At 39.1% G+C, this 23,972-nt stretch overlaps 1 protein-coding gene across 1 annotated transcript in view; it reads left to right on the top strand.

The window, feature by feature from the left end:
- Positions 1–22,419, top strand: part of ABCA13 (ATP binding cassette subfamily A member 13) — a 514,266-nt gene extending 491,847 nt beyond the window's left edge. The window contains exons 60-62 of the mRNA XM_055294536.1: positions 20,080–20,185; positions 21,385–21,522; positions 22,185–22,419. Coding sequence (XP_055150511.1) covers positions 20,080–20,185; positions 21,385–21,522; positions 22,185–22,280 — 340 coding nt within the window. The 3' untranslated portion in view covers positions 22,281–22,419. The remainder of the gene's footprint in view (positions 1–20,079; positions 20,186–21,384; positions 21,523–22,184) is intronic.
- Positions 22,420–23,972: the final 1,553 nt, after the last annotated feature.

Raw genomic sequence — 23,972 nt, 5'->3', positions numbered from 1 at the left:
CTTTCTGTGCATGGTCTTATTTAATCTTTATTACATAATGGCTATTATTGTACCCACTTCACAATAAAGAAACCGAGACCTAAAGAATTTAAGCAGTTGGCCCCAAAACAGAGTTAATATTGAGAAAAGCAGTTTTCAAACTCGATTTCTTGACTCTAAGTTTCTTATTCTTTCCAGACCACTTCAATAGTCTCAACCAACTTTATGTATAACTGACTAAAGAACAAAACTTTGCTTCAAGTACATGTCGTGGACACCTGCGTGATGAAACCTACACACTTTACTCTTTGTTGAATTTACTTCCTGTGTATTTACCAAGAAAACAGACTGTCTTCTTTTAAAAAGATGCACAGACTCCGCTTTGAAAGCCGGGTTTGATGAAATAAAAGATATTTAGAGTAAGACTCTTACTCACTTACTACGTATGTAACTTGCAAAAAGTTAACATCTCTGGAGGTAGTCTTTTTCTTCAGTGGAGATAATAATATGTATTTTATAGTATTTTGAAAAGAAATGGAGGAATATACCAGTCATTTTCTCACCTTCGTTAATCCACTTGCTGTTACTATAACAGAATACCAGAGACTGGGTAGTTTATAAAGGAAAGAGTTTCATTTAGTTCAGAATTCTGGAGGCTAGGAAGTCCTAGATTTGGTGGCTGCCTCTGGTCGGCTTCTGGTGAGGGCCTAGTGCTCCTGGATAGCCTGGCAGAAGCACAGACGTATGAGTGCAAGCTAAAAGAGACAAGCACAAGGGGTCAAGCCTCCTATGTAACAACCCACTTTAGTGAGAACTAGCCCAGTTCCCTGAGAACTAACCCAGTCTCTAAAGAACAGCATTAATCCATTCATGGGGGAAGAGTCTCCATGACTCAAACACCTCCCACTTAGTCCTATGTCCCAATACTACCACATTGAGGAATTGAGGTTCCAATGCCTGAACTTCTGGGGGACACGCTCAAACCATAGCACTACTTGAGCATGCTATGCTTTCTCTTTCCCCCGCTGTAAAGTTCTTTCCCAAGAAAAACACATGACCAGTTCCTTCAGTTCTCTGCTCAACGGTCCCCTCTTCAGAGAGGTCTCCAGTATAGATTGTAATTATTCATAGAAGCAGAAGAACACCTGGATGTTAGCTGACAACATGCCTACATAGGAATAAGACTGTTTTCCAGCTTTCCCTACAGCTACATGTGGCCAAAGAGTTATAGTAAGAAGAGATGTCCACAATGTCAGGGATATGAATTTGCAAGGAGGGACATCCCTGATTCCCCCCTTTCTTTCTTCCTTTTACTTTATGCACAGCTGATGGCTAGAGATGAAGCAGCCATCTTGAGCCATGAGGAAATCTTAGCAATGGAGAGACCTGTGAAGCAGATCAATCGTACAGAATGAGCCAAAGGAATGCTTTTTCTGCTCTGGCTGCCCGACTTCAGACTTTAAACATTAACATCCTTACTATTTTGGGCTTTCTGTCACTGTACATGAATCTGAATAGACTAATATTCCCTGTGACATATTAAATATAGCATTAATTTATTTACTTAGAGGTTATTGCCTACCTCTGCCCAGTAGAATGTAAACTTTCTGAGGGTAAAACCTTTTCTTCTGTTTACTTCTATATCCTTACCATTTGAAATAGTGCCAGGTACATAAACGTACTCAACATATTTGTTGAACAAATGAATGAATGTATTAATAATGAATGTAAAATTCCTAGTACATGGCAGCTTTTTGCTTAATGGGAATTCCTTTCAGAATGCTGCAACTAGACTCTAAAAGATGAATCAGATGAGGCCACTCAAACATTCAGCTTCTGCTTACCTTAATGAACAACAGCCACTACTAAGAACAATAACCGACCCGTTTGATGGAGACTTTACTCTGATCCCATTTATCTTTAGGCAGGGTGAAGCCTGCTTTCTCTCAAAACAGTCTGCATTATTCATGATTAGTTTGCTGCTTTTCGAAACTGGACTCTGTCTGCCTTTGGCATCTCCACTAACAGAAACTATCAGGTGTATGATTCAGGCCTAATTGCTGCCATGGCCGTGGCAATATTGTGCTGTCACCTTCTCTGCTGGACAGCCAGACTTAGTGCTGGTGTACACCGGCTTGCCAAGAATTAATGTGCATTGCAGACAGCAAAAATATGTCATTCTAGAATCCAGCTGTACACTATGGGATTATGAATTCCTATTATAAATACAGCATAGGCACAAGAAAACATAGCCTCACCAAGGAAATGGATTTCTTTATTCCAGGTTTAAAATGTATCAGGATTCAGATTTGGGAGCAGCTTTACTTACTCTGAGTTCAAACTATCAGCCTAAAATGCATGTGTGTGTGTGTGTGTGTGTGTGTGTGTGTGTGTATTTTTAAATGCACCAGCCCACAACATTTGTTTCATGGTTATCTTACAAATTTTATTTTTTCATTCCATTTTAATTTTTTTTTAAATTTTATTATTATTATACTTTAAGTTTTAGGGTACATGTGCACAATGTGCACGTTTGTTACATATGTATACATGTGCCATGTTGGTGTGCTGTACCCATTAACTCATCATTTAGCATTAGGTATATCTCCTAATGCTATCCCTTCCCCCTCTTCCCACCCCACAACAGTCCCTGGTGTGTGATGTTCCCCTTCCTGTCCATGTGTTCTCATTGTTCAATTCCTACCTATGAGTGAGAACATGAGGTGTTTGGTTTTCTGTCCCTGCGATAGTTTGCCGAGAATGGTGGTTTCCAGTTTCATCCATGTCCCTACAAAGGACATGAACTCATCATTTTTTATGGCTGCATAGTATTCCATGGTGTATATGTACCACATTTTCTTAATCCAGTCTATTGCTGTTGGACATTTAGGTTGGTTCCAAGTCTTTGCTATTGTGAATAGTGCCACAATAAACATATGCGTGCATGTGTCTTTATAGCAGCATGACTTATAATCCTTTGGGTATATACCCAGTAATGGGATGGCTGGGTCAAATGGTATTTCTAGTTCTAGATCCCTGAGGAATTGCCACACTGACTTCCACAATGGTTGAACTAGTTTACAGTCCCACCAACAGTGTAAAAGTGTTCCTATTTCTCCACATCCTCTCCAGCACCTGTTGTTTCCTGACTTTTTAATGATGGCCATTCTAACTGGTGTGAGATGATATCTCATTGTGGTTTTGATTTGCATTTCTCTGATGGCCAGTGATGATGAGCATTTTTCATGTGTTTTTTGGCTGCATAAATGTCTTCTTTTGAAAGGTGTCTATTCATATCCTTCGCCCACTTTTTGACGGAGTTGTTTTTTTCTTGTAAATTTGTTTGAGTTCATTGTAGATTCTGGATATTAGCCCTTTGTCAGATGAGTAGGTTGCGAAAATTTTCTCCCATTCTGTAGGTTGCCTGTTCACTCTGATGGTAGTTTCTTTTGCTGTGCAGAAGCTCTTTAGCTTAATTAGATCCCATTTGTCAATTTTGGCTTTTGTTGCCATTGCTTTTGGTGTTTTAGACATGAAGTCCTTGCCCATGCCTATGTCCTGAATGGTACTGCCTAGGTTTTCTTCTAGGGTTTTTATGGTTTTAGGTCTAACATGTAAGTCTTTAATCCATCTTGAATTAATTTTTGTATAAGGTGTAAGGAAGGGATCCAGTTTCACCTTTCTCCATATGGCTAGCCAGTTTTCCCAGCGCCATTTATTAAACAGGGAATCCTTTCCCCATTTCTTGTTTTTGTCAGGTTTGTCAAAGATCAGATAGTTGTAGATATGCAGCATTATTTCTGAGGGCTCTGTTCTGTTCCATTGGTCTGTAACTCTGTTTTGGTACCAGTACCATGCTGTTTTGGTTACTGTAGCCTTGTAGTATAGTTTGAAGTCAGGTAGCATGATGCCTCCAGCTTTGTTCTTTTGGCTTAGGATTGACTTGGTGATGCGGCCTCTTTTTTGGTTCCATATGAACTTTAAAGTAGTATTTTCCAATTCTGTGAAGAAAGTCATTGGTAGCTTGATGGGGATGGCATTGAATCTATAAATTACCTTGGGCAATATGGCCATTTTCATGATATTGATTCTTCCTACCCGTGAGCATGGAATGTTCTTCCATTTGTTTGTATCCTCTTTTATTTCATTGAGCAGTGGTTTGTAGTTCTCCTTGAAGAGGTCCTTCACATCTCTTGTAAGTTGGATTCCTAGGTATTTTATTCTCTTTGAAGCAATTGTGAATGGGAGTTCACTCATGATTTGGCTCTCTGTTTGTCTGTTATTGGTGTATAAGAATGCTTGTGATTTTTGCACATTGATTTTGTATCCTGAGACTTTGCTGAAGTTGCCTATCAGCTTGAGGAGATTTTGGGCTGAGATGATGGTGTTTTCTAGATATACAATGATGTCATCTGCAAACAGGGACAATTTGACTTCCTCTTTTCCTAATCGAATACCCTTTATTTCCTTCTCCTGCCTGATTGCCCCAGCCAGAACTTCCAACACTGTGTTGAATAGGAGTGGTGAGAGAGGGCATCCCTGTCTTGTGCCCATTTTCAAAGGGAATGCTTCCAGTTTTTGCCCATTCAGTATGATATTAGCTGTGGGTTTGTCATAGATAGCTCTTATTATTTTGAGATACGTCCCATCAATACCTAATTTATCGAGAGTTTTTAGCATGAAGGGTTGTTGAATTTTGTCAAAGGCCTTTTCTGCACCTGTTGAAATAATCATGTGGTTTTTGTCTTTGGTTCTGTTTATATGTTGGATTACATTTATTGATTTGCTTATGTTGAACCAGCCTTGTATCCCAGAGATGAAGCCCACTTCATCATGGTGGATAAGCTATTTCATGTGCTTCTGGATTTGGTTTGCCAGTATTTTATTGAGGATTTTTGTATCGATGGTAATCAAGGATATTGGTCTAAAATTCTCTTTTTTGGTTGTGTCTCTGCCAGGCTTTGGTATCAGGATGATTCTGGCCACATAAAATGAGTTAGGGAGGATTCCCTCTTTTTCTATTGATTGGAATAGTTTCAGAAGGAATGGTACCAGCTCCTCTTTGTACCTCTGGTAGAATTCGGCTGTGAATCCCTCTGGTCCTGGACTTTTTTTGGTTGGTAAGCTATTAATTATTGCCTCAATTTCAGAGCCTGTTATTGGTCTATTCAGAGATTCAACTTCTTCCTGGTTTAGTCTTGGGAGGATGTATGTGTCTAGGAATTTATCCATTTCTTCTAGATTTTCTAATTTATTTGTGTAGAGGTGTTTATAGTATTCTCTGATGGTAGTTTGTATTTCTGTGGGATCAGTGGTGATATTCCCTTTATCACTTTTGATTGCATCTATTTGATTCTTCTCTCTTTTCTTCTTTATTAGTCTTGCTAGAGGTCTATCAATTTTGTTGATCTTTTCAAAAAACCAGCTCCTGGATTCATTGATTTTTTGAAGGGTTTTTTGTGTCTCCATTTCCTTCAGTTCTGCTCTGATCTTAGTTATTTCTTGCCTTTTGCTAGCTTTTGAATGTGTTTGCTCTTGCTTTTCTAGTTCCTTTAATTGTGATGTTAGGGTGTCAATTTTAGATCTTTCCTGCTCTCTCTTGTGGGCATTTAGTGCTATAAATTTCCCTCTACACACTGCTTTGAACGTGTCCCAGAGATTCTGGTATGTTGTGTCTTTGTTCTCGTTGGTTTCAAAGAACATCTTTATTTCTGCCTTCATTTCATTACTTACCCAGTAGTCTTTCAGGAGCAGGTTGTTCAGTTTCCACGTAGTTGAGCGGTTTTGAGTGAGTTTCTTAATCCTGAGTTCTAGTTTGATTGCACTGTGGTCTGAGAGACAGTTTGTTATAATTTCTGTTCTTTTACATTTGCTGAGGAGTGCTTTACTTCCAAATATGTGGTCAATTTTGGAGTAGGTGTGGTGTGGTGCTGAAAAACATGTATATTCTGTTGATTTGGGGTGGAGAGTTCTGTAGATGTCTATTAGGTCCACTTGGTGCAGAGCTGAGTTCAATTCGTGGGTATCCTTTTTAACTTTCTGTCTTGTTGATCTGTCTAATGTTGACAGTGGGGTGTTAAAATCTCCCATTATTATTGTGTGGGAGTCTAAGACTCTTTGTAGGTCACTGAGGACTTGCTTTATGAATCTGGGTGCTTCTGTGTTGGGTGCATATATATTTAGGATAGTTAGCTCTTCTTGTTGAATTGATCCCTTTACCATTATGTAATGGCCTTCTTTGTCTCTTTTGATCTTTGTTGGTTTAAAGTCTGTTTTATCAGAGACTAGGATTGCAACCCCTGCCTTTTTTTGTTTTCCATTTGCTTGGTAGATCTTCCTCCATCCCTTTATTTTGAGCCTATGTGTGTCTCTGCACCTGAGATGGGGTTCCCGAATACAGCACACTGATGGGTCTTGACTCTTTATCCAATTTGCCAGTCTGTGTCTTTTAATTGGAGCATTTAGCCCATTTACATTTAAGGTTAATATTGTCATGTGTGAATTTGATTCTTTCGTTATGATGTTAGCTGGTTATTTTGCTCTTTAGTTGATGCAGTTTTTTCCTAGCTTTGATGGTCTTTATAATTTGTCATGTTTTTGCAGTGGTTGGTACCGGTTGTTCCTTTCCATGTTTAGTGCTTCCTTCAGGAACTCTTTTAGGGCAGGCCTGGTGGTGACAAAATCTCTCAGCATTTGTTCGTGTGTGAAGTATTTTATTTCTCCTTCATTTATGAAGCTTAGTTTGGCTGGATATGAGATTCTGCATTGAAAATTCTTTTCTTTAAGAATGTTGAATGTTGGTCCCCACTCTCTTCTGGCTTGTAGAGTTTCTGCCGAGAGATCCACTGCTAGTCTGATGGGCTTCCCTTTGTATGTAACCCGACCTTTCTCTCTGGCTGCCCTTAACATTTTTTTCTTCATATCAACTTTGGTGAATCTGACAATTATGTGTCTTGGAGTTGCTCTTCTCGAGGAGTATCTTTGTGGCGTTCTCTGTATTTCCTGAATTTGAATGTTGGCCTGCCTTGCTAGTTTGGGGAAGTTCTTGGATAATATCCTGCAGAGTGTTTTCCAACTTGGTTCCATTCTCCCCGTCACTTTGAGGTACACCAATCAGACATTGATTTGGTCTTTTCAGATAGTCCCATATTTCTTGGAGGCTTTGTTCATTTCTTTTTATTCTTTTTTCTCTAAACTTCTCTTCTCGCTTCATTTCATTGATTTTGTCGTCCATCACTGATACCCTTTCTTCCAGTTGATCTCATCGGCTACTGAGGCTTCTGCATTCGTCACGTACCTCTCGTGCCTTGGTTTTCAGATCCATCAGGTCCTTTAAGGACTTCTCTGCATTGATTATTCTAGTTATACATTCGTCTAATTTTTTTCAAAACTTTTAACTTCTTTGCCATTGGTTTGAATTTCCTCCTGTAGCTCAGAGAATTTTGATCATCTGAAGCCTTCTCTCAACTCGTCAAAGTCATTCTCTGTCCAGCTTTGTTCCATTGCTGGTGAGGAGCTGCGTTCCTTTGGAGGAGGAAAGGCGCTCTGATTTTTAGAGTTTCCGGTTTTTCTGCTCTGTTTTTTTTCCCATCTTTGTGGTTTTATCTACCTTTGGTCTTTGATGATGGTGACATACAGATGGGTTTTTGGTGTGGATGTCCATTCTGTTTGTTAGTTTTCTTTCTAACTGACAGGACCCTCAGCTGCAGGTCTGTTGGAGTTTGCTAGAAGTCTACTCCAGACCCTGTTTGCCTGGGTATCAGCAGTGGTGGCTGCAGAACAGTGGATATTGGTGAACTGCAGATGCTGCTGCCTGATCATTCCTCTGGAAGTTTTGTCTCAGAGGAGTACTCGGCCATGTGAGGTGTCAGTTCACCCCTACTGGGGGTTGCCTCCCAGTTAGGCTACTCGGGGGTCAGGGACCCACTTGAGGAGGCAGTCTGCCCGTTCTCAGATCTCAAGCTGCGTGCTGGGAGAACCACTACTCTCTTCAAAGCTCAGTTGGAAATGCAGAAATCACCCGTCTTCTGTGTCGCTCATGCTGGGAGCTGTAGAGCAGAGCTGTTCCTATTCGGCCATCTTGGCTCCTCCTTGGCAAACAGAGATAGTTTGACTTCCTCTTTTCTGATTTGAATGCCCTTTACTTTTTTCTCTTGCCTGATTGCTTTGGCTAGGACTTCTGGCTGCCTAAGTCTTTGTAGGTCTAGAAGTACTTGTTTTATGAGTCTGGGTGCTCTTTGGCCATTTTTATATTGGTTTATTTGTCTTTATTATTGAGTTGAGATCTATATCTATATCTATATCTATCTTCTGGATGCCAATATCTTATCAGTTGAATTTTTCCCTTTTTGTGGGCTGTCTTTTCACACTTTAGGTATTGCCCTTGAAAGCACAAACATGTTTAAGTTTGATGATACTTAATCTTTTTTTTCTTTTGTTGTTTGTGGTTTTCATGTTATATCCAAGGATTCATTGCCAAATCCAAGGTCATGAAGATTTACCCCCAGATTTTTTTCTAAATGTTTTATAGTTTTAGCACTTACATTTAAGTCTTTGATTCATCTTTAATAATTTTATTTTTGTATTAACTGTGTGTGAGGTAGGGTCCCAACTTCATTTATTTGCATGTGGTACTCACCATAGGATATACCTGTAGATCAGTGAAATAGAATTAAGAGTCCAGGAGTAAACCCTGGGCTTTATGGTCAACTGATTTTTGCAAGGGTGCTAAGAACATTTGATGTTGAAAAGACTATTCAGACATTTGGTGTATGTGCTTGGCTGAAGAGCCAATGGGGTGAATAGGATTTTCGAATAGTCTCTTCAATGAGTAGTGCTGGGAGAACTGGACAGTCACATGCAAAAGAATGAAGTTGGGCCCCTACCTCTCACACAGTTAATAGAAAAAAATTACTGAAGGTGAATGAATGACTTAAATGTAAATGCTTGAACTGTAAAACTCTTAGAAAAAAACATAGGGGTTAATCTTCATGACCTTGAAATTGTCAGTGGATTCTCAGATATGACACCAAAAACACAACAAACAACAAAAGACAAAAAGTAAATTAATTGTCATCAAAATTAAAAATGTTTATGCTTTAAATGACACTATCAAAAGTGTGAAAAGACAACAGAATGGGAAAAATTTACCTGATAAGAAATTGGCATCCATAAGATAGATAGCTGTAGATATGTATCTCAACTCAACAATAAAAAGATAAACCAATATGGAATGACCAAAGGCACCCAAATTCATAAAACAAGTACTTCTAGAACTATGAAAAGACTTAGACAGCCACATAATAATATTGGGGGACTTCAACACCCCACTGACAGCATTAGACAGATAATTGAGGCAGAAAACTAACAAAGAAATTCTAGACTTAACTTTGACACTTGACAAATTGGACCTAATAAGCATCCACAGACTACTTTGCCCATCAACCACAGAATGTACATTATTCTCATCTGCTCATGGAACATACTCTAAAATCAACCACAAGCTCAGCCATAAAGCCAGCCTCAATAAATTCAAAAAATTGAAATCTTGAACCACAGTGGAATATAAAAAATAAAAATCAGGCTGGGTGCAGTAGCTTACCCCTGTAATCCCAGCACTTTTGGAGGCCGAGGTGGGTGGATCTCTTGAGGCAAGGAGTTTGAGACCAGCCTGGCCAACATGTTGAAACTCTTTCTCTACTAAAAAAAAAAAAAAAAAAAAAAAAAATACAAAAATTAGCTAGGTGTGGTGGCATGCACCTATAATCCCAGCTACTTGGGAGGTTGAGGCAGGAGAATCACCGTAACCTGGGAGACAGAAATTGCAGTGAGCCAAGATTGCACTGCTGCACTCCAGTCTGGGTGACAGAGTGAGTGAGACACTTCTCTTTCATAGATAGATAGGTACATAGATAGATAGATACATAGATGACAGATAGATGTAAATAAAATTAAAATCAATACCAAGATTTCTCAAAACCACACAATTACATGGAAATTAAACAACTTGCTCCTGAATGACTTCTGGGTACACAAAAAAATTAATGACTTTTGAATGATAAACAAACTTTGCATTTCTAGAATAAGTCTCACTTGATCATGATGTATAATTTTTTCAATATTATTGGATTTAATTTTCTAGTATTGTGTTAAGGATTTTTGTGTTCATATTCTTAAGGGATATTGGTCTGTAGTGTTCCTTTCTTTTGAGATTGTGTGTGTGTGATGTCTTTGGTTTTGGTATTGTGGTAATACTGGCCTCAAAGAATGAGGTGGAAAGTGTTCCTCCACTTCCATTTTTTATTGGTATTATTTCTTAAAACATTTGGTTTACCAGTGAAACCATCAAGGATGTCTTGTTTTTGTAAGGTCAGCAGTAATGCTTTCTCTTTCATTTCTGATACTAGTAATTTGAATCGTCTCTCTTTTTTTCTTGGTCAATTATGCTAAATATTTATCAAATCTGTTGATTTTTTTCATAGCCATATTCCATATGGCATTTCAAACTTCCACAATCAACTTTAGTTTCATTTTTCTCTATTGTTTTTATATTCTTGATTTTATCAATGTCCACTCTAACTTTATTATTTCCTGTCTTCTTGCTTTAGGTTTAGTTTGCTTTTCTTTTTCCAGTTTCTTAAGGTATACAGTTGAGTATTATTTTGTAATTTTTCTCATATTTTAATGTAAGTATTATTACCATGAATGTTTCTCCAAGCGCTGCTTTAGCTACATCTCATAAGCTTTGGAATGTTGTCCTTTCATTTCCATTCATCTCAAAGTGTTTTATAAAGTAACTTCGGATTGCTTCTGCCTGGTTGTTTTACCCACACCCAGCTGGTAAGATTCACTGATTGCTGTATTGTTTTCAACAATATCATGGGCATAAATTGTTCTACATATAAATCTCGTCAAATTTAGGCTCTGTGAAAGGACTCCTTCCTGAGATCAGTGTTTGAGATTTGTTTTAATCACAAATTTGCCACTGGGAGGGCTCCTTCCAGTCATCTCCCTGGTTCTCTCTGGTAAATTAGACAGCCTATAGTTTAGCCTATATCTCTGATGAATCTATCAATCTCCCAATTGCCTTTCACCACAGCTTCCAGTTATTAAGAATACCCTTATGGTTGAACTTCTCCACATTTTGTTGCAAAAAAAAAACAACAAAAAACTAAAAACAAAAACAACAAAACAGTCCCTTTGGGGATAGATAAGCAGTTATCTGTTTATGGCTTGCTTCTTTAGAGGCAAGGAAACATACATGAGCCACATCTCTGGAGCTAGAAATGGGAGCAATGTCATGTTTCTTTCTGAATGATGCTCCCACTTTAGAAGCTGAGCACTCATTGGAGAGGGAGGGCAGTGACCTCAGATTCTCTTAGCTTCCTTCTCCCATTGTGGAAACCCCATACCATGGTATGAGGCAAGAACAAGGGGGACCCCAATATTCTCAGCAATGCTGTTCTTAATTTAAAGCCTCTGTCTAATGAGCCTTTGTCTAATGAGGTAGAGCTGGGTAAAAAAAGGGCACCATCACCTCTCATCTGTACTCACTGGCAGCTTAACCTCATGAACATGTAGCTGGGGCCAGGATGAGCGGGGAAGACAGCTCACTCACGGAGAGCTAAGGTGGGAGGGAGCCCTGTGTTCTTGGATGCAGCAGCCTGGAGTGGAGTTTCCATTTCCCTGAGCTGGGAGATAGTAGAAGATTAGATCTTGTTTTAAATGCCACAGACTATTACTGTTCTTACTCAGTTTTAGTAGACTTTCTTGAATAACTATATTTTTTATCTTGCTGTATGCAGAAAAATACCATTTTGGAGACTTTACTGCTTTTCTAAAAATAATTTTCATCATTCTTACTGGGAAATGAGTCTGCAGAACTCCTCATACTGTCCTGCTGGAAGTCTTGGCTAAATGCTTTCAAAGACATCTATTAATGTCTACTTAATGCCAGTATTGTACCTACACCTAAAGTGACTGTGCCCGTAAAATAGGGAGTCTAGGTCTATTGTTTTTGAGTCCAATTTTAACATCTATATTGACTTTTTTTTTTTTTTTTTTTTTTTTTTTTTTTTGAGACGGAGTCTCGCTCTGTCACCCAGGCTGGAGTGCAGTGGCGCAATCTCAGCTCACTGCAAGCTCCGCCTCCCGGGTTCACGCCATTCTCCTGCCTCAGCCTCTCCGAGTAGCTGGGACTACAGGCGCCCGCCACCACGCCCGGCTAATTTTTGTATTTTTAGTAGAGACGGGGTTTCACCGTGGTCTCGATCTCCTGACCTCGTGATCCGCCCGCCTCGGCCTCCCAAAGTGCTGGGATTACAAGCGTGAGCCACCGCGCCCGGCCTATATTGACTTTTTACGGCCCCTGCTTTCTTCTCATTATTGTAAACATTTATAGTATTAATTTTATGGTGTACAGAGGCATATTTGAATGATTAAAGGGCAAGCACCAGCCTTTTGAGAAGATTTTATCAATCACTGCAGCACAATTGGTCACAAAGCAAGGAGTCAGCCGCCTCCCATATAGGCATCCCCCAACCATAACGTGGAGAAGCTGATCCCAGTTAGTACTTTCTTTGTTATAGCTCCTCTAGTTTGTAATTAGTGTTTGAAAGGATCCAGAGTAACATGGAAAAGATTCACTGTCTTGATTCACTTTCATAACTCAGCTGTCACTTGGGTCTTTCCTGCCCATGGGAGATTTAGGAAAATATGCCTGATTTCATGCTGGGGGGTCCAGGACCCTTGTCTCAAGGGTTCTATGAACTCCTGGTGAGTTGGAGGCCTGTGTGCCCTGCCCTGTTTTTGAGCCTGTGCAGTCCTGCCTGGGCATGTGCTCCAGTGCCTGGGGAGCCAGCCACTTATCACCCCCACCCCACATACACCCAAATGTATCAATAATTCCATGAACTTAGTAATTTTCCAACATTTTTGAATGTGGGCCTGAAGAGAGAAGTAATCGGGGATCCCTGGGCTGTCCGTCCACCTAGCGCTTCCCTGCATCCTCAGCTGTTTCCCCTCTTGTGCCCCTGGCTGCCAGGGTGCTGTCCTTACTCAGGCATCCAGTTGGAAAATTCCAGGCACATTTTGGCCCAGAGTCTCTTACCCAGAGCCTGGCTTATCAAAGCCTTTTCTTAACAATGGGAGGGAGGTTGCACCTTAAAGCAATTCTTCTCTGTTAAGACAATTATGCATTTTTTTCTTATTATTACATTATTTATTTAAGGGCTATATTACATGATATCTGACTGGAGACCATAGAGGTTATTTGCAAAGCCTTTGAAAATGAACTCAGAAGAAGTTTAATCCACTCTCCCAAGGGAACCGAACCATGTCCCTACAAAAACTTAAAACTGCAGCAAAACAGAATAGAGAGGGTTTGCTTGGGTGCCTGCAGCAAAGCACCCCCTCCCTTATGGAAACACTTACAAAACTGCCATCTTTGCACAGATGGTGGCTGAGTGGGGTGCTGACTTTGAAGGCTCCCTGTTTTAATACTGGTGTTTTCCTCCTCAGGTCTCACCCACAAAGTACTGCAGGCTTCTCTATAGGCAGCACTCATCAAGCCAGAAAGTAGCTTGCCATGGCTTCTTCTATGGAGTATTTTCTTTATTATGTTCACAAAGCAAAAAAAAAAAAAACAGAGAAAGAAAAGAAAATCAGGAAAAAAATGACTGCTTTAGCTCTCTTGGCCTCTCAAGGTGACTGGTGTGAGAACAGCTTGGTGGCTGAGGACAGAAAATCATGTATATAATTTATTTCATCAATAACGGAATTTTAGGCACTCCTCTATGCTCCAAGCAAAACTCATCTGCTGCTACTCATAGTGGAAATCATGTCTAAGAATTTCAACTTCATGGATGATCATTTATTTCCCAACTTTCTCTTTAAAAGTGTAGGGGAAAGAAATGCTTCCCTGTCAAGGTTGAGGAATATAGCAAACTACTCTTGCAATATTGTCAGCTGTAAAAGGCATCTTTTGTTTATCTAGACTCTAGGGTACTTCTGAAATGAAGGGAAATGTTCAGAGACCATTAAAAATGCAAGAGGCCACATAAGAGGCTGAGTCATATAGCTGTCACCTCACCACCTTGAAACAAACTGCTCTATCATGTTTGTTTAGCTGGTGACAATGATATAATGCTGGAGATGAGGCTATGTATTTTTTTTTTTTTTTGTCCTGCTGACTTGGTTATTGTTCCTTACTTTAAAATGGTCCTGGCCAGGTGCGGTGGCTCACGCCTGTAATTCCAGCACTTTGGGAGGCTGAGGCGGGCGGATCATGAGGTCAGGAGATCGAGACCATCCTGGCTAGCATGGTGAAACCCTGTCTCTACTAAAAAATACAACAAAAATTAGCCGAGCATGGTGGTGTGCGCCTGTAGTCTTAGCTACTCGGGAGGCTGAGGCAGGAGAATGGCGTGAACCTGGGAGGCGGAGCTTGTAGTGAGCCTAGATCGTGCCACTGCACTCCAGCCTCGGCGACAGAGTGAGACTCCTTCTCAAAAAAAAAAAAAAAGAAAAAAAAATCCCTTTTGATTACTCTAAAGAAGAAAGGAAAAACAATAGATACACATTTTGCTGTTCAGTTAAGAAAGAAATATTGTTTCCATTGCACCAAAGCCTAACAAGGATTTTAATTCACTCATTACTCCATTAAATATGGACTGGGCATCTGCAGGGGTGTTAGAGTCACTGGCAGAAGGATTTATGTGTCCAGTGTTCTTGGAGCTCTACTGTAACTGATGGCATTGAAGGATGCACCATACACCTGGGTGTACACGGGAAGGGCTTTCATGGCCAGAGTAGGGCCTTGCCCAAGTGAGCACTGAATTAGTACTGAATGGATGGAGGAAAGGAGATCTGGTTGTAGTTAGCATGAAGGATACTCTTAGATGTGAAGTCAGAGAGGAAGGCATTAGTTACATCATGGAGAGCTTCGTGGACAAGCTGAAGAGTTTGATATTGAGTCAGAGTCTTTCAGACATGAAAATGACATGGCCTCCGGAGTTCTGAGACAGTTCTGTTGGCCTTTCCTAGAGGTGATGTTGACCCAACCACTTTAATCTGGATCTATGACTGGTGGAGTCATTTAAGAAAGTGACACGTCCAACCACAGAGAGCAATGTTTATGGAGTGATGTGTATTAACATGAATCAAGCTTCTTTTTTATTGTGAAGCTGTGTCATCTCCCTATATGATTTTGTCTTTAAACTCAGAAGTGTATTGAGGCTGTTTTCAAAGAGGGTTTCTTCTCCAAGAGGAATGCGGGTGCCAGCTGCCAAACACTGTTTTGTTGTTGTTGTTATTTGTCAAAGGCTCCCTTTATGTTAATACCTTGGGTCTATAAACCTCACAGCCATTCTGATTTGCATATGTAATGATTGGAAAATGATCCGAATCAAACTTAACTGAAGTTGAAATAATAAAGGTGCTTGCAATGAAGGGACGTGGTTGTGAGGTAAGCCCCATGGTCTCAGCTCTACCAGTTAATAAGCTGAGTGACAAAGAAAAAATCTCCTGATCTCATTGGGCCTTAAATTTTTGCATTTTATAGAGAGGAATTGGTATCTGTTCTAGTCCGTGTACAGGTGTGATAAGAGTAAAATGAAATTATTGATGTGAAAGTATTAATATAAAGGATGTAAGAGCATTAACGATTAGATGAGATCCTGCTTCAGGCTGGAGTTTTGAGGTTAAGTACTCAGCATTGGAACCGTAACTCCCTCCATTCCCTTGGAGTTACGTGACCTGAACAAGTTATTTAGCTTCTCTGAGATCCACCTCACTTCTGTAAATCAGAGGCGGAGATAGCAACATCATTATTTTGTGGGGATTAATTGGGATAATGTTTGGTGCCTCACTCACAGAGGATGCAGGACAGAGCTCATGTCCTCAGTCTTCTCTCTTGGTTTCCTTTTCTTTCCAGTGGGTAATCATAAGGACTGAGATTACAATGAGGAAGTTTCTATTAATAATACAGAGATGCCAGCTACACATCTACACATCAAGTGCTCACATAAATGTTTGCATCCTGCTGTTTGCTCAGCCTCCCTTTCTCAGTGCCATCCTCTCCTTCTCTTCATGCATCCAAAGGAAACCTATTACAATTCAGTAGCTGAGGACAGATCACTGGAATTTGGTAGTTTGTTGAGGCACCAACCCATGAGGAGTAGGGTGTGGTATGGTGAGGCAGGAAGATGATAATTAGGGACCAATGTAGTCTGAGAGAGCGGGGGCCCCATATTCCACAGTCAGTGCTGTGACACTTGTGTTGGATGAGAGCTTAACATGAGACCATGGGAGGCTTGGTCCCCCTCTGCTCTCTGTTCTCGCCCTGTGGTGGATGAGGGAGAAGTCGTCTTTAAAGGTATTTCCTACTCAGATATGTGTAGGGAAGGGCACATATATAGGGTTGTGGATATGAGTGTGAATAGACTCCTCATGGGGCAGATGATGGAAATCAGTGGGCATATATCTATAAACACATAATACAAATATTACATATTTTACAAATCCTGTTATTTTCTAAAGTCTAAGATTAGTTTCTATACCAAGAAGAATTTTATGCATTTAAATTTTAGAGGCAATGTGACAAAAAGTTTCTAAATAAATGATTTTTAAAATCAGAAACTGAAATACAGTTGTAGAGTGTGAGACATTAGTATGTTTCTTTTATTCTCTTAGAAACCATGTATATTTTTTCATTCTAATGATAAAGTTATATGTGCTCATTATTTCAGAATTCAGAATAGTATTAAAAAAAACCCTAACAGTCATACGATTATTTGTTGTCTGGATAACATTCCAGAATTTATTTCAGTCTGACTGTAAATATATGCAAATATATTTACCTCATTAATGTAATACTGAGTCTATGATTTTCTGTTTTACACTTAATATTATATAATAGCCATTTTCTCTTCAGTAAGTATTATTTGTAGAGATTTTTAATAGTTGAGGCTGAAATCAATGTATTTGTTATAAATCTATGACTTTTAATTTTGGGGGAAGGACTTTTATAAGGTGAGCCTTAAGCCCAAGAATGCAAAGCTTCATGGGCACTTGGTATAACTTGACAAGTGATTTTTCAGAAATGTCTCTGCAGGTGCATTGCCACCTCTTTTGTGCTGCTCTTGAAGTGTCTGACTTTCAAAATATATATGTGTACGTTTTTATTCCACTCATGTGTTACTCCTGCTTCTGTTTTAGCATTAATTAATATATTACATTTAATGTTTGTGGTTCCAAAATGTTGTACCTCAAAAAATTGTAGAATATTTCTTATAAGCACCTTTACCTACAGATAATGCAATTTATTTATCTCTATTTAATCACTGATTATACAGATAATGTGGACCTAATGTATTATCTAGAAATGTTAGATCAATGAGTGAACACAGAAATAAATGACTCCCTGGCTATTTTGCAACCTTTTATTCTGTGGAAGTAGGTAAATCAAATAAATCCTTCAGGGAATTTAGATTATTGACATAACTGTGTATCTCAGAGACAGAAATGAAAAAGTCAAGCTAATATTAATTAGATATTTACATCATTATGAATTTAATAATCTTCAAAGAGTGTCTAAGTTGTTGAAGGTGCCATGCTTTTATAATTTTATGTTTAGAAGCCTTCTTAAATATTAACTGTTCTAGAGAGATCCTGAGTAACCTATTTCAACCTATCTCCTGTCTGTTTCAGGCATATTTTCTCTAGAGTGTTTCTATTTTGGAAGACTGGTAGAATTTACTTTTTGTTTAATTTTTGTGTAATTTTTCTTTTTGCGTAATTCATATTCTTCACAGTAAAGTTGGAATCCTTTTAGTTCAAACGAAACTTTAATTTGAAAGAATTTTAATTATTAATATGCATATGTGTTTATAGAGAATTTATTAGATAATTATTGGAATTTAGCATTAATTTTTCAAAATTCATTAGCAAAATATACCCATAGGGCTGCAATTTCTACTAATGGTAAAAATGGATCCTAATATGCATAAGAACATACAGCCATCTCTCTGCCACTGTCTCCTCATACCGTTGTATTTTTATGTAGTGCTTCCTATTCATGTTTGAATTGTTTTATCTGCTTTTATCGAAGTTCTCCAAATAAATAGTGGGCTTCTTCACTCCAAGAAGAACATTCTTCTGTTCTGGTCATATTCTGAATAGATCCTAAATTTCACTGCTTATTTATCTACTTATTTACACAGTGCCAGATATTGTTCCAAGTAATTTGCAAGGATTAATTCAGTCAGTCCTCTCACAACCTTATTAGGCAGATACTGTGATTAATCTGTTTGATAGATGAGGCAACTGAGGTTAGAAAATTTACCAGACTTTCCAGGGTCACACAACTGGTACGTGGAGGAGCTGGATTCAACCTCAGTAGTGCAAACACTACATTTTGTCATGCCATCAGAATCATTAATAAACATGAGACCAGAAACACATCCCCTGTGCCCTGGAACATAACGTTATGCCCAGACACAGCTGAGAGCTCTCCCAGCAGCATTTACAAAGCTCCAGTGACATGGTGCTTCACCTTGGGAAGCCCCTTCAACTACCTGGGCCTCAATCCCTTCTTTTCATGAAACTTGGACATGTACACCCGCTTTGGGGGATTTGGTGAAGACACAGTGGGTTGATCGTGTTATTCAGCAGCACAGCTTGTAACATTCTGCTGAGAAGGGGGATGGCCACAGAATTTATACCTCTTGTACCAACCCAGTGTGTTGGCCTTTAACAATTCTGAGAGATAGCCAAATAGAAAAGTTAGAGAGGTGCATGTCCGTATGCTTTTATGTATATTTTATCAGTGTCCTCACCAACCTGTCAGCCATGTGAAGATTAGAAACCATCAACTCGAATGATGGGAGGCTACTGCAGCCATGCACAGACCTCAGAGGGAAGTGACATCTGACAGCCTGAAATTAAGACAAGAGGATAGAAAAACAGAACCCCAGGGCAAAGAGCTCCATGGGTGCTCACAAGGGTGATCTATGTCACTGAAACAAGGTCACATTGTCTTGGGTCCCCTGTCTTTACCAGACAGATTTGAAAAATAATTTGACCATAAATCTATTAGGGATCAGCCTCATTTAGGGAAAATTTACTTAAGCATAACACATTTTTCCCCAGCAATGCTTTGTAAATGAGATGAGTATGATTGCTAAGACTGGACATGCCATTTGTTCATTCTTCATTCATTAAACTAATATTTACCAGTGCTAGGTACTAGGTACTCATACTGTGCTTGGTACTTAGAAAAGATGCATCAGTGAACAAAACGGACAGAGATTTTAGTCATCAGAGTATATTCATGTATTTGTCTTTTATTGAACAGATTTTTATTGGGATGCTGTGATGTGCCCAACACCACATGAGATAAGGGAGTAGAATAATTCATACAGTTTTTGGAGGACCCCTTCATTCCTGGAGATTGCTATTTGAGGTTACCTTAGGGTATGAGTATGAGCTCTGTCTTGTTGATGGGACACCAATGGAGCTACTGTCTACAACTCTACAATGTGAGGAACAGAGCCCCTTAGGCAGGAGACTTCCTTTGCAGTCATAGGGCCTGTCCACCTAGGCTGGGTTAAAGTACAATTGGGATAACTTTTTTATGTAACAAACAAACAAACAAACAAACAAACAAGTGCCTGGTAATTACATATGCAATCCCTTTCATCTTTTCCCAGCCAAATTTTAATCAGTACAGACCTTGAAGCAATAAGGCCCGCAATCATGTTTCCCAGGGCCAGTTTCCAGCCCAGCTTCCCACTTCCACTAGCTCAGGACTTTGCTTTCACCGTTTGCATTTTCACCTTCCCTCTTTTATTGACTGGATGTTGATTCTGGGACTTGCTGATAATTTTTTTAAGGTAAATCAGTGTCTGTGTCAATATAAATGGAAAACAACTAACTGTATAATTGACTTACAATTAATTTCTGTGTCTTATATTGAGAATCCAAACTCCCAACAATTTGGAGTAGTTACTTCCTTTTTCTGCCTCTGTGTGAAAACGGACTTAGAATTTACTCATCTTAGGTCAATATGGTAATAATCATGTTTTTATTTTATTTAACTCTCAGGTTTGGTGATGGTTATATGATCAAAGTTTGGCTCTGTAAGGAAGCAAGTCAACATTGCACTGTTTCTGACCACTTGAAGCTTTATTTTCCAGGAATTCAGTTCAAGGTAGTGCTAATATCCTGTATTATTTCTTTGTTTTCAGCTAAAAAAATAATAAATGTACCTGTCTTTTTCTGTTTTTATTCTATGCTGTTATAACTACTTGTTACCTTAGCCACATTGCAAAGTATAGGCCCTGCCTCCCTACCAAAAATAGCATGGATAGCTGATATTGCTTGACTACTCTGAAGAGTGACAAGCCTGCTTAATTGCTTGCTGGATTGGCCACAGCAGCCTGTGATTACCTATCACGCCTCTTATCTGTGGGCACAGGTTCATTGCATAGCTCATCTTGTTCAGCATAGAAGATTGCAAGAGCTAATCTCTTCCATATATTTGCTGTAGGGTTTATAGGCTTGATGGTTTCAGCATTGCTTCACGGAAAGAGCCCTATGCTTGAGATCACAATCCTCTACAAACTTGCTATCATCAAGTATGGTCACTGAACCAGCAGCATCTTCATTACCTGGGACCTGTTAGACATGCAGAATCACAGGCCCCAACCTATTGAATGGGAATCTGCATTTTAACAAGGTGACCCGGAGATTCCTATGAACACTAAAGTTTGAGAAGCACTGTCTAAAAATCTCTTGGATAACCGTGGGATGCTACTTTATTATAACTTCTAGCAGGTTGTAGTCTATAAAGTAGTTATGTTCTATTTACTTCAACAACTGTCATTTAGTGAAATCCTACTATGCAAGAAGCATGCTGTGTGAGACTGTCATTCATGCTCAGTTATGACTCTGAGCCACCCTATAAAACAGATATAATTATCTCCATTGGCATACATGAAGACAAGGATCAGAGGTTTAAATATCTTCCCAACAGTTGGCTCAGCTAATGATGAGAACAGTGAGAGATAAGCGCAAGTCCCAGTGTAAAACTCAGGGCTCCTCCATCCATCTCTGTTAGGCCATGTTGAATTCCTACATTTCAAATATCTTTGCGCATATTATGATTCCTTAAACAGGGCTTCCCCATGCTGTTGCAAGGTTGGAGCATATCAGGGGGCAGAACAGCAATGCCACTCAGTTGAATGCCATTTGTCAAATATACCCCATGGAAAATTGTCATCAATAAACATTCATTGGAGACTCACAAAATTATGTGTATAACTCAATTTATTTGCCAATTAAATGTAGTATGATCAATTTTGTTTAATAATGCTAATTATATGATACTTTTTTTTTTTTTGCTTTTAGGGACAGCACTTGAATTTATTAGAATATCATGTGCCAAAAAGATGGGGATGCCTAGCTGACTTGTTCAAAGTTATAGAGAACAATAAAACCTTCTTGAATATTAAGCATTATTCCATTAACCAAACCACTTTGGAGCAGGTATAGTATCTTGAATGATTCAGGAGGTTGCATTTTGGTCTGTTCATCAGACCTAATCTAGCCAATTGTAAAATTAATCGAATTGCTTCAATTCACCACTTTATTCAATTCATCTTGTTAAATTTTATAAAATTATGATAAGGATGGTGAGTGTCAGAAAGTTTGTTTATTGTATACCCTTCTACTTAAGATAGATACTCAGTAGAGTTTCAATTTGTTCATATTATGTTGGACATTCAACTAATTAAATCATATCACATTAACCTTCCTTTCTCCACCTTACTCAGCCCCACAAGACTTCTTGGGGGGGCTCCACTGCAATCAAATGATAGCTAACTTCTGGGGAAACAAAAAGCGTTTCATTTACTAAGAGTACCAGAAATATAAAAATACATCACGACATCTTTCTAAAACCAGGCTTAAGGTATTGAGAATTTCTAGGTGATTTATTATTATAATTGTCTAGAAATATGAATGTTCTTAGAGTTGTGTCCTCAATGGATTTACATATTTATGTGATTTGGGAGGGAGTGGTGTGAATTAACGATCTGTGGTTTTTAGGACAAGCTAGCGAGTGTTCTGAGACAATGTCTCCTTTCTAGTAAGTGAGACCAAAGGGTTGTATTCTTATAAGTAAACAACATTTTTACGGTTTTTTTCAGGTGTTTATTAATTTTGCTTCTGAGCAGCAGCAAACTCTTCAATCTACTCTTGATCCATCCGCTGACAGTCACCACACACATCACTTGCCCATCTGAGCACTAAAGAAGTTTCCATAAGGAATAAAACCTTGTCTTTCATTACAATTAACAGTGAAGGATAAAACAAGCACACGCACAATCAAGGAGCTGGAACACACTCTCCAGGCAGTCAAATTACATTCTCTTGTTCATTTTCTATTTTGAATCTCCTTGTTAATTAATAACCACCAAATGGAAAGGTCGTTCTTTCTGCAGACTTTTGGGGAGTTCCTCCAAGACATTTGTCCTCTTTACCATGCCAGATGGACACCAGCTTCTTTGTGACAAAGGCATGAATGATTTGACAGTGTCCAAACTGAGACATTCTGGAGCTGGAAAGCCTGTCTGTGACATGTCCACTCTAAACATGTCACTTTTCTGTTAAGAAAACTGAGCTCCCTCCCCACGGGTTAAAAAATTTTAGTAACTTATTTGTATAGAAAACAGTAACAAGGACTATTTTCTATTGTTGTCATCTATTTACTAGATACATGTTTTTAATGATTTTAATGTAAGCTTTTATTAATACTGATGACATTATATGGTATGATATGAAAAAATCACCAATTTTTTACATATAAAAGATGCCTTGGCTCACGCTTGTAATCCCAGCACTTTGGGAGGCCGAGGCGGGCGGATCACGAGGTCAGGAGATCGAGACCATGGTGAAACCCCGTCTCTACTAAAAATACAAAAAATTAGCCGGGCGTGGTGGCGGGCGCCTGTAGTCCCAGCTACTCGGAGAGGCTGAGGCAGGAGAATGGCGTGAACCTGGGAGGCGGAGCTTGCAGTGAGCCGAGATTGCGCCACTGCACTCCAGCCTGGGCGACAGAGCGAGACTCCGTCTCAAAAAAAAAAAAAAAAAAAAAAAAAAAAAAAAGATGCCTTTTTAAAAAAATAGGTTTTAAAAAGCTCTTTTAGTATACACTTTAGCAAAATTAATTAAATTGAACTAGTTACTCTGTATCAATTACAATAGTTCTACCAGAATCTCCCAGGTTATAATTTATGAGCGTAGAGAAATAAAATGTAGATGCATTTTCTTTTTCTTAATTTAGATGAATAATTACTGTTTTTTGTTATTCTAAGTCAGTGTTTTTCAAAGCATGGTGGTCTCCATATTAGTTGCATTGCCATCTCCTGGGAGCTTGCAAGAAATGTACATTCTCAGGATCCACTCCAGACCTATTGAATCTCAAATTCTGGGGCTTAAGCACATTCCAATTTAAGAACCAATGACCTAAGGGAATGTCTAGTTACCTCCTAGTTATACAAGCAAAATCAGCATAGTATGTAGTCTTTTTTTTTTTTTTTGAGATGGAGTCTCGCTCTGTCACTCAGGCTGGAGTGCAGTGACATGATCTTGGCTCACTGCAAGCTCCGCCTCCCGGATTCACGCCATTCTCCTGCCTCAGCCTCCCCAGCAGCTGGGACTACAGGTGCACATCGCCACACTCGGCTAATTTTTAGTATTTTTAGTAGAGACGGCGTTTCACCGTGTTAGCCAGGATGGTCTCTGTCTCCTGACCCTGTGATCCGCCCCCCTCAGCCTCCCAACGTGCTGGAATTACAGGCATCAGCCACCGTGCCGAGCTGTAGTTTATTTTAAAATATATTTTTAAAAGCTTTGTAAAAATTATGTCATTCTCAGAATTGTCTTCAAAGCATTGTCAGATATAGAGTGCTCAGATGTGACTCTTAAAGACTATA

The sequence above is a fragment of the Symphalangus syndactylus genome, chromosome 9, assembly GCF_028878055.3.
Source record: "Symphalangus syndactylus isolate Jambi chromosome 9, NHGRI_mSymSyn1-v2.1_pri, whole genome shotgun sequence".
In the NCBI taxonomy this organism is placed as follows: domain Eukaryota; kingdom Metazoa; phylum Chordata; class Mammalia; order Primates; family Hylobatidae; genus Symphalangus; species Symphalangus syndactylus.
This window is presented reverse-complemented; position numbering and strand designations above follow the sequence as displayed.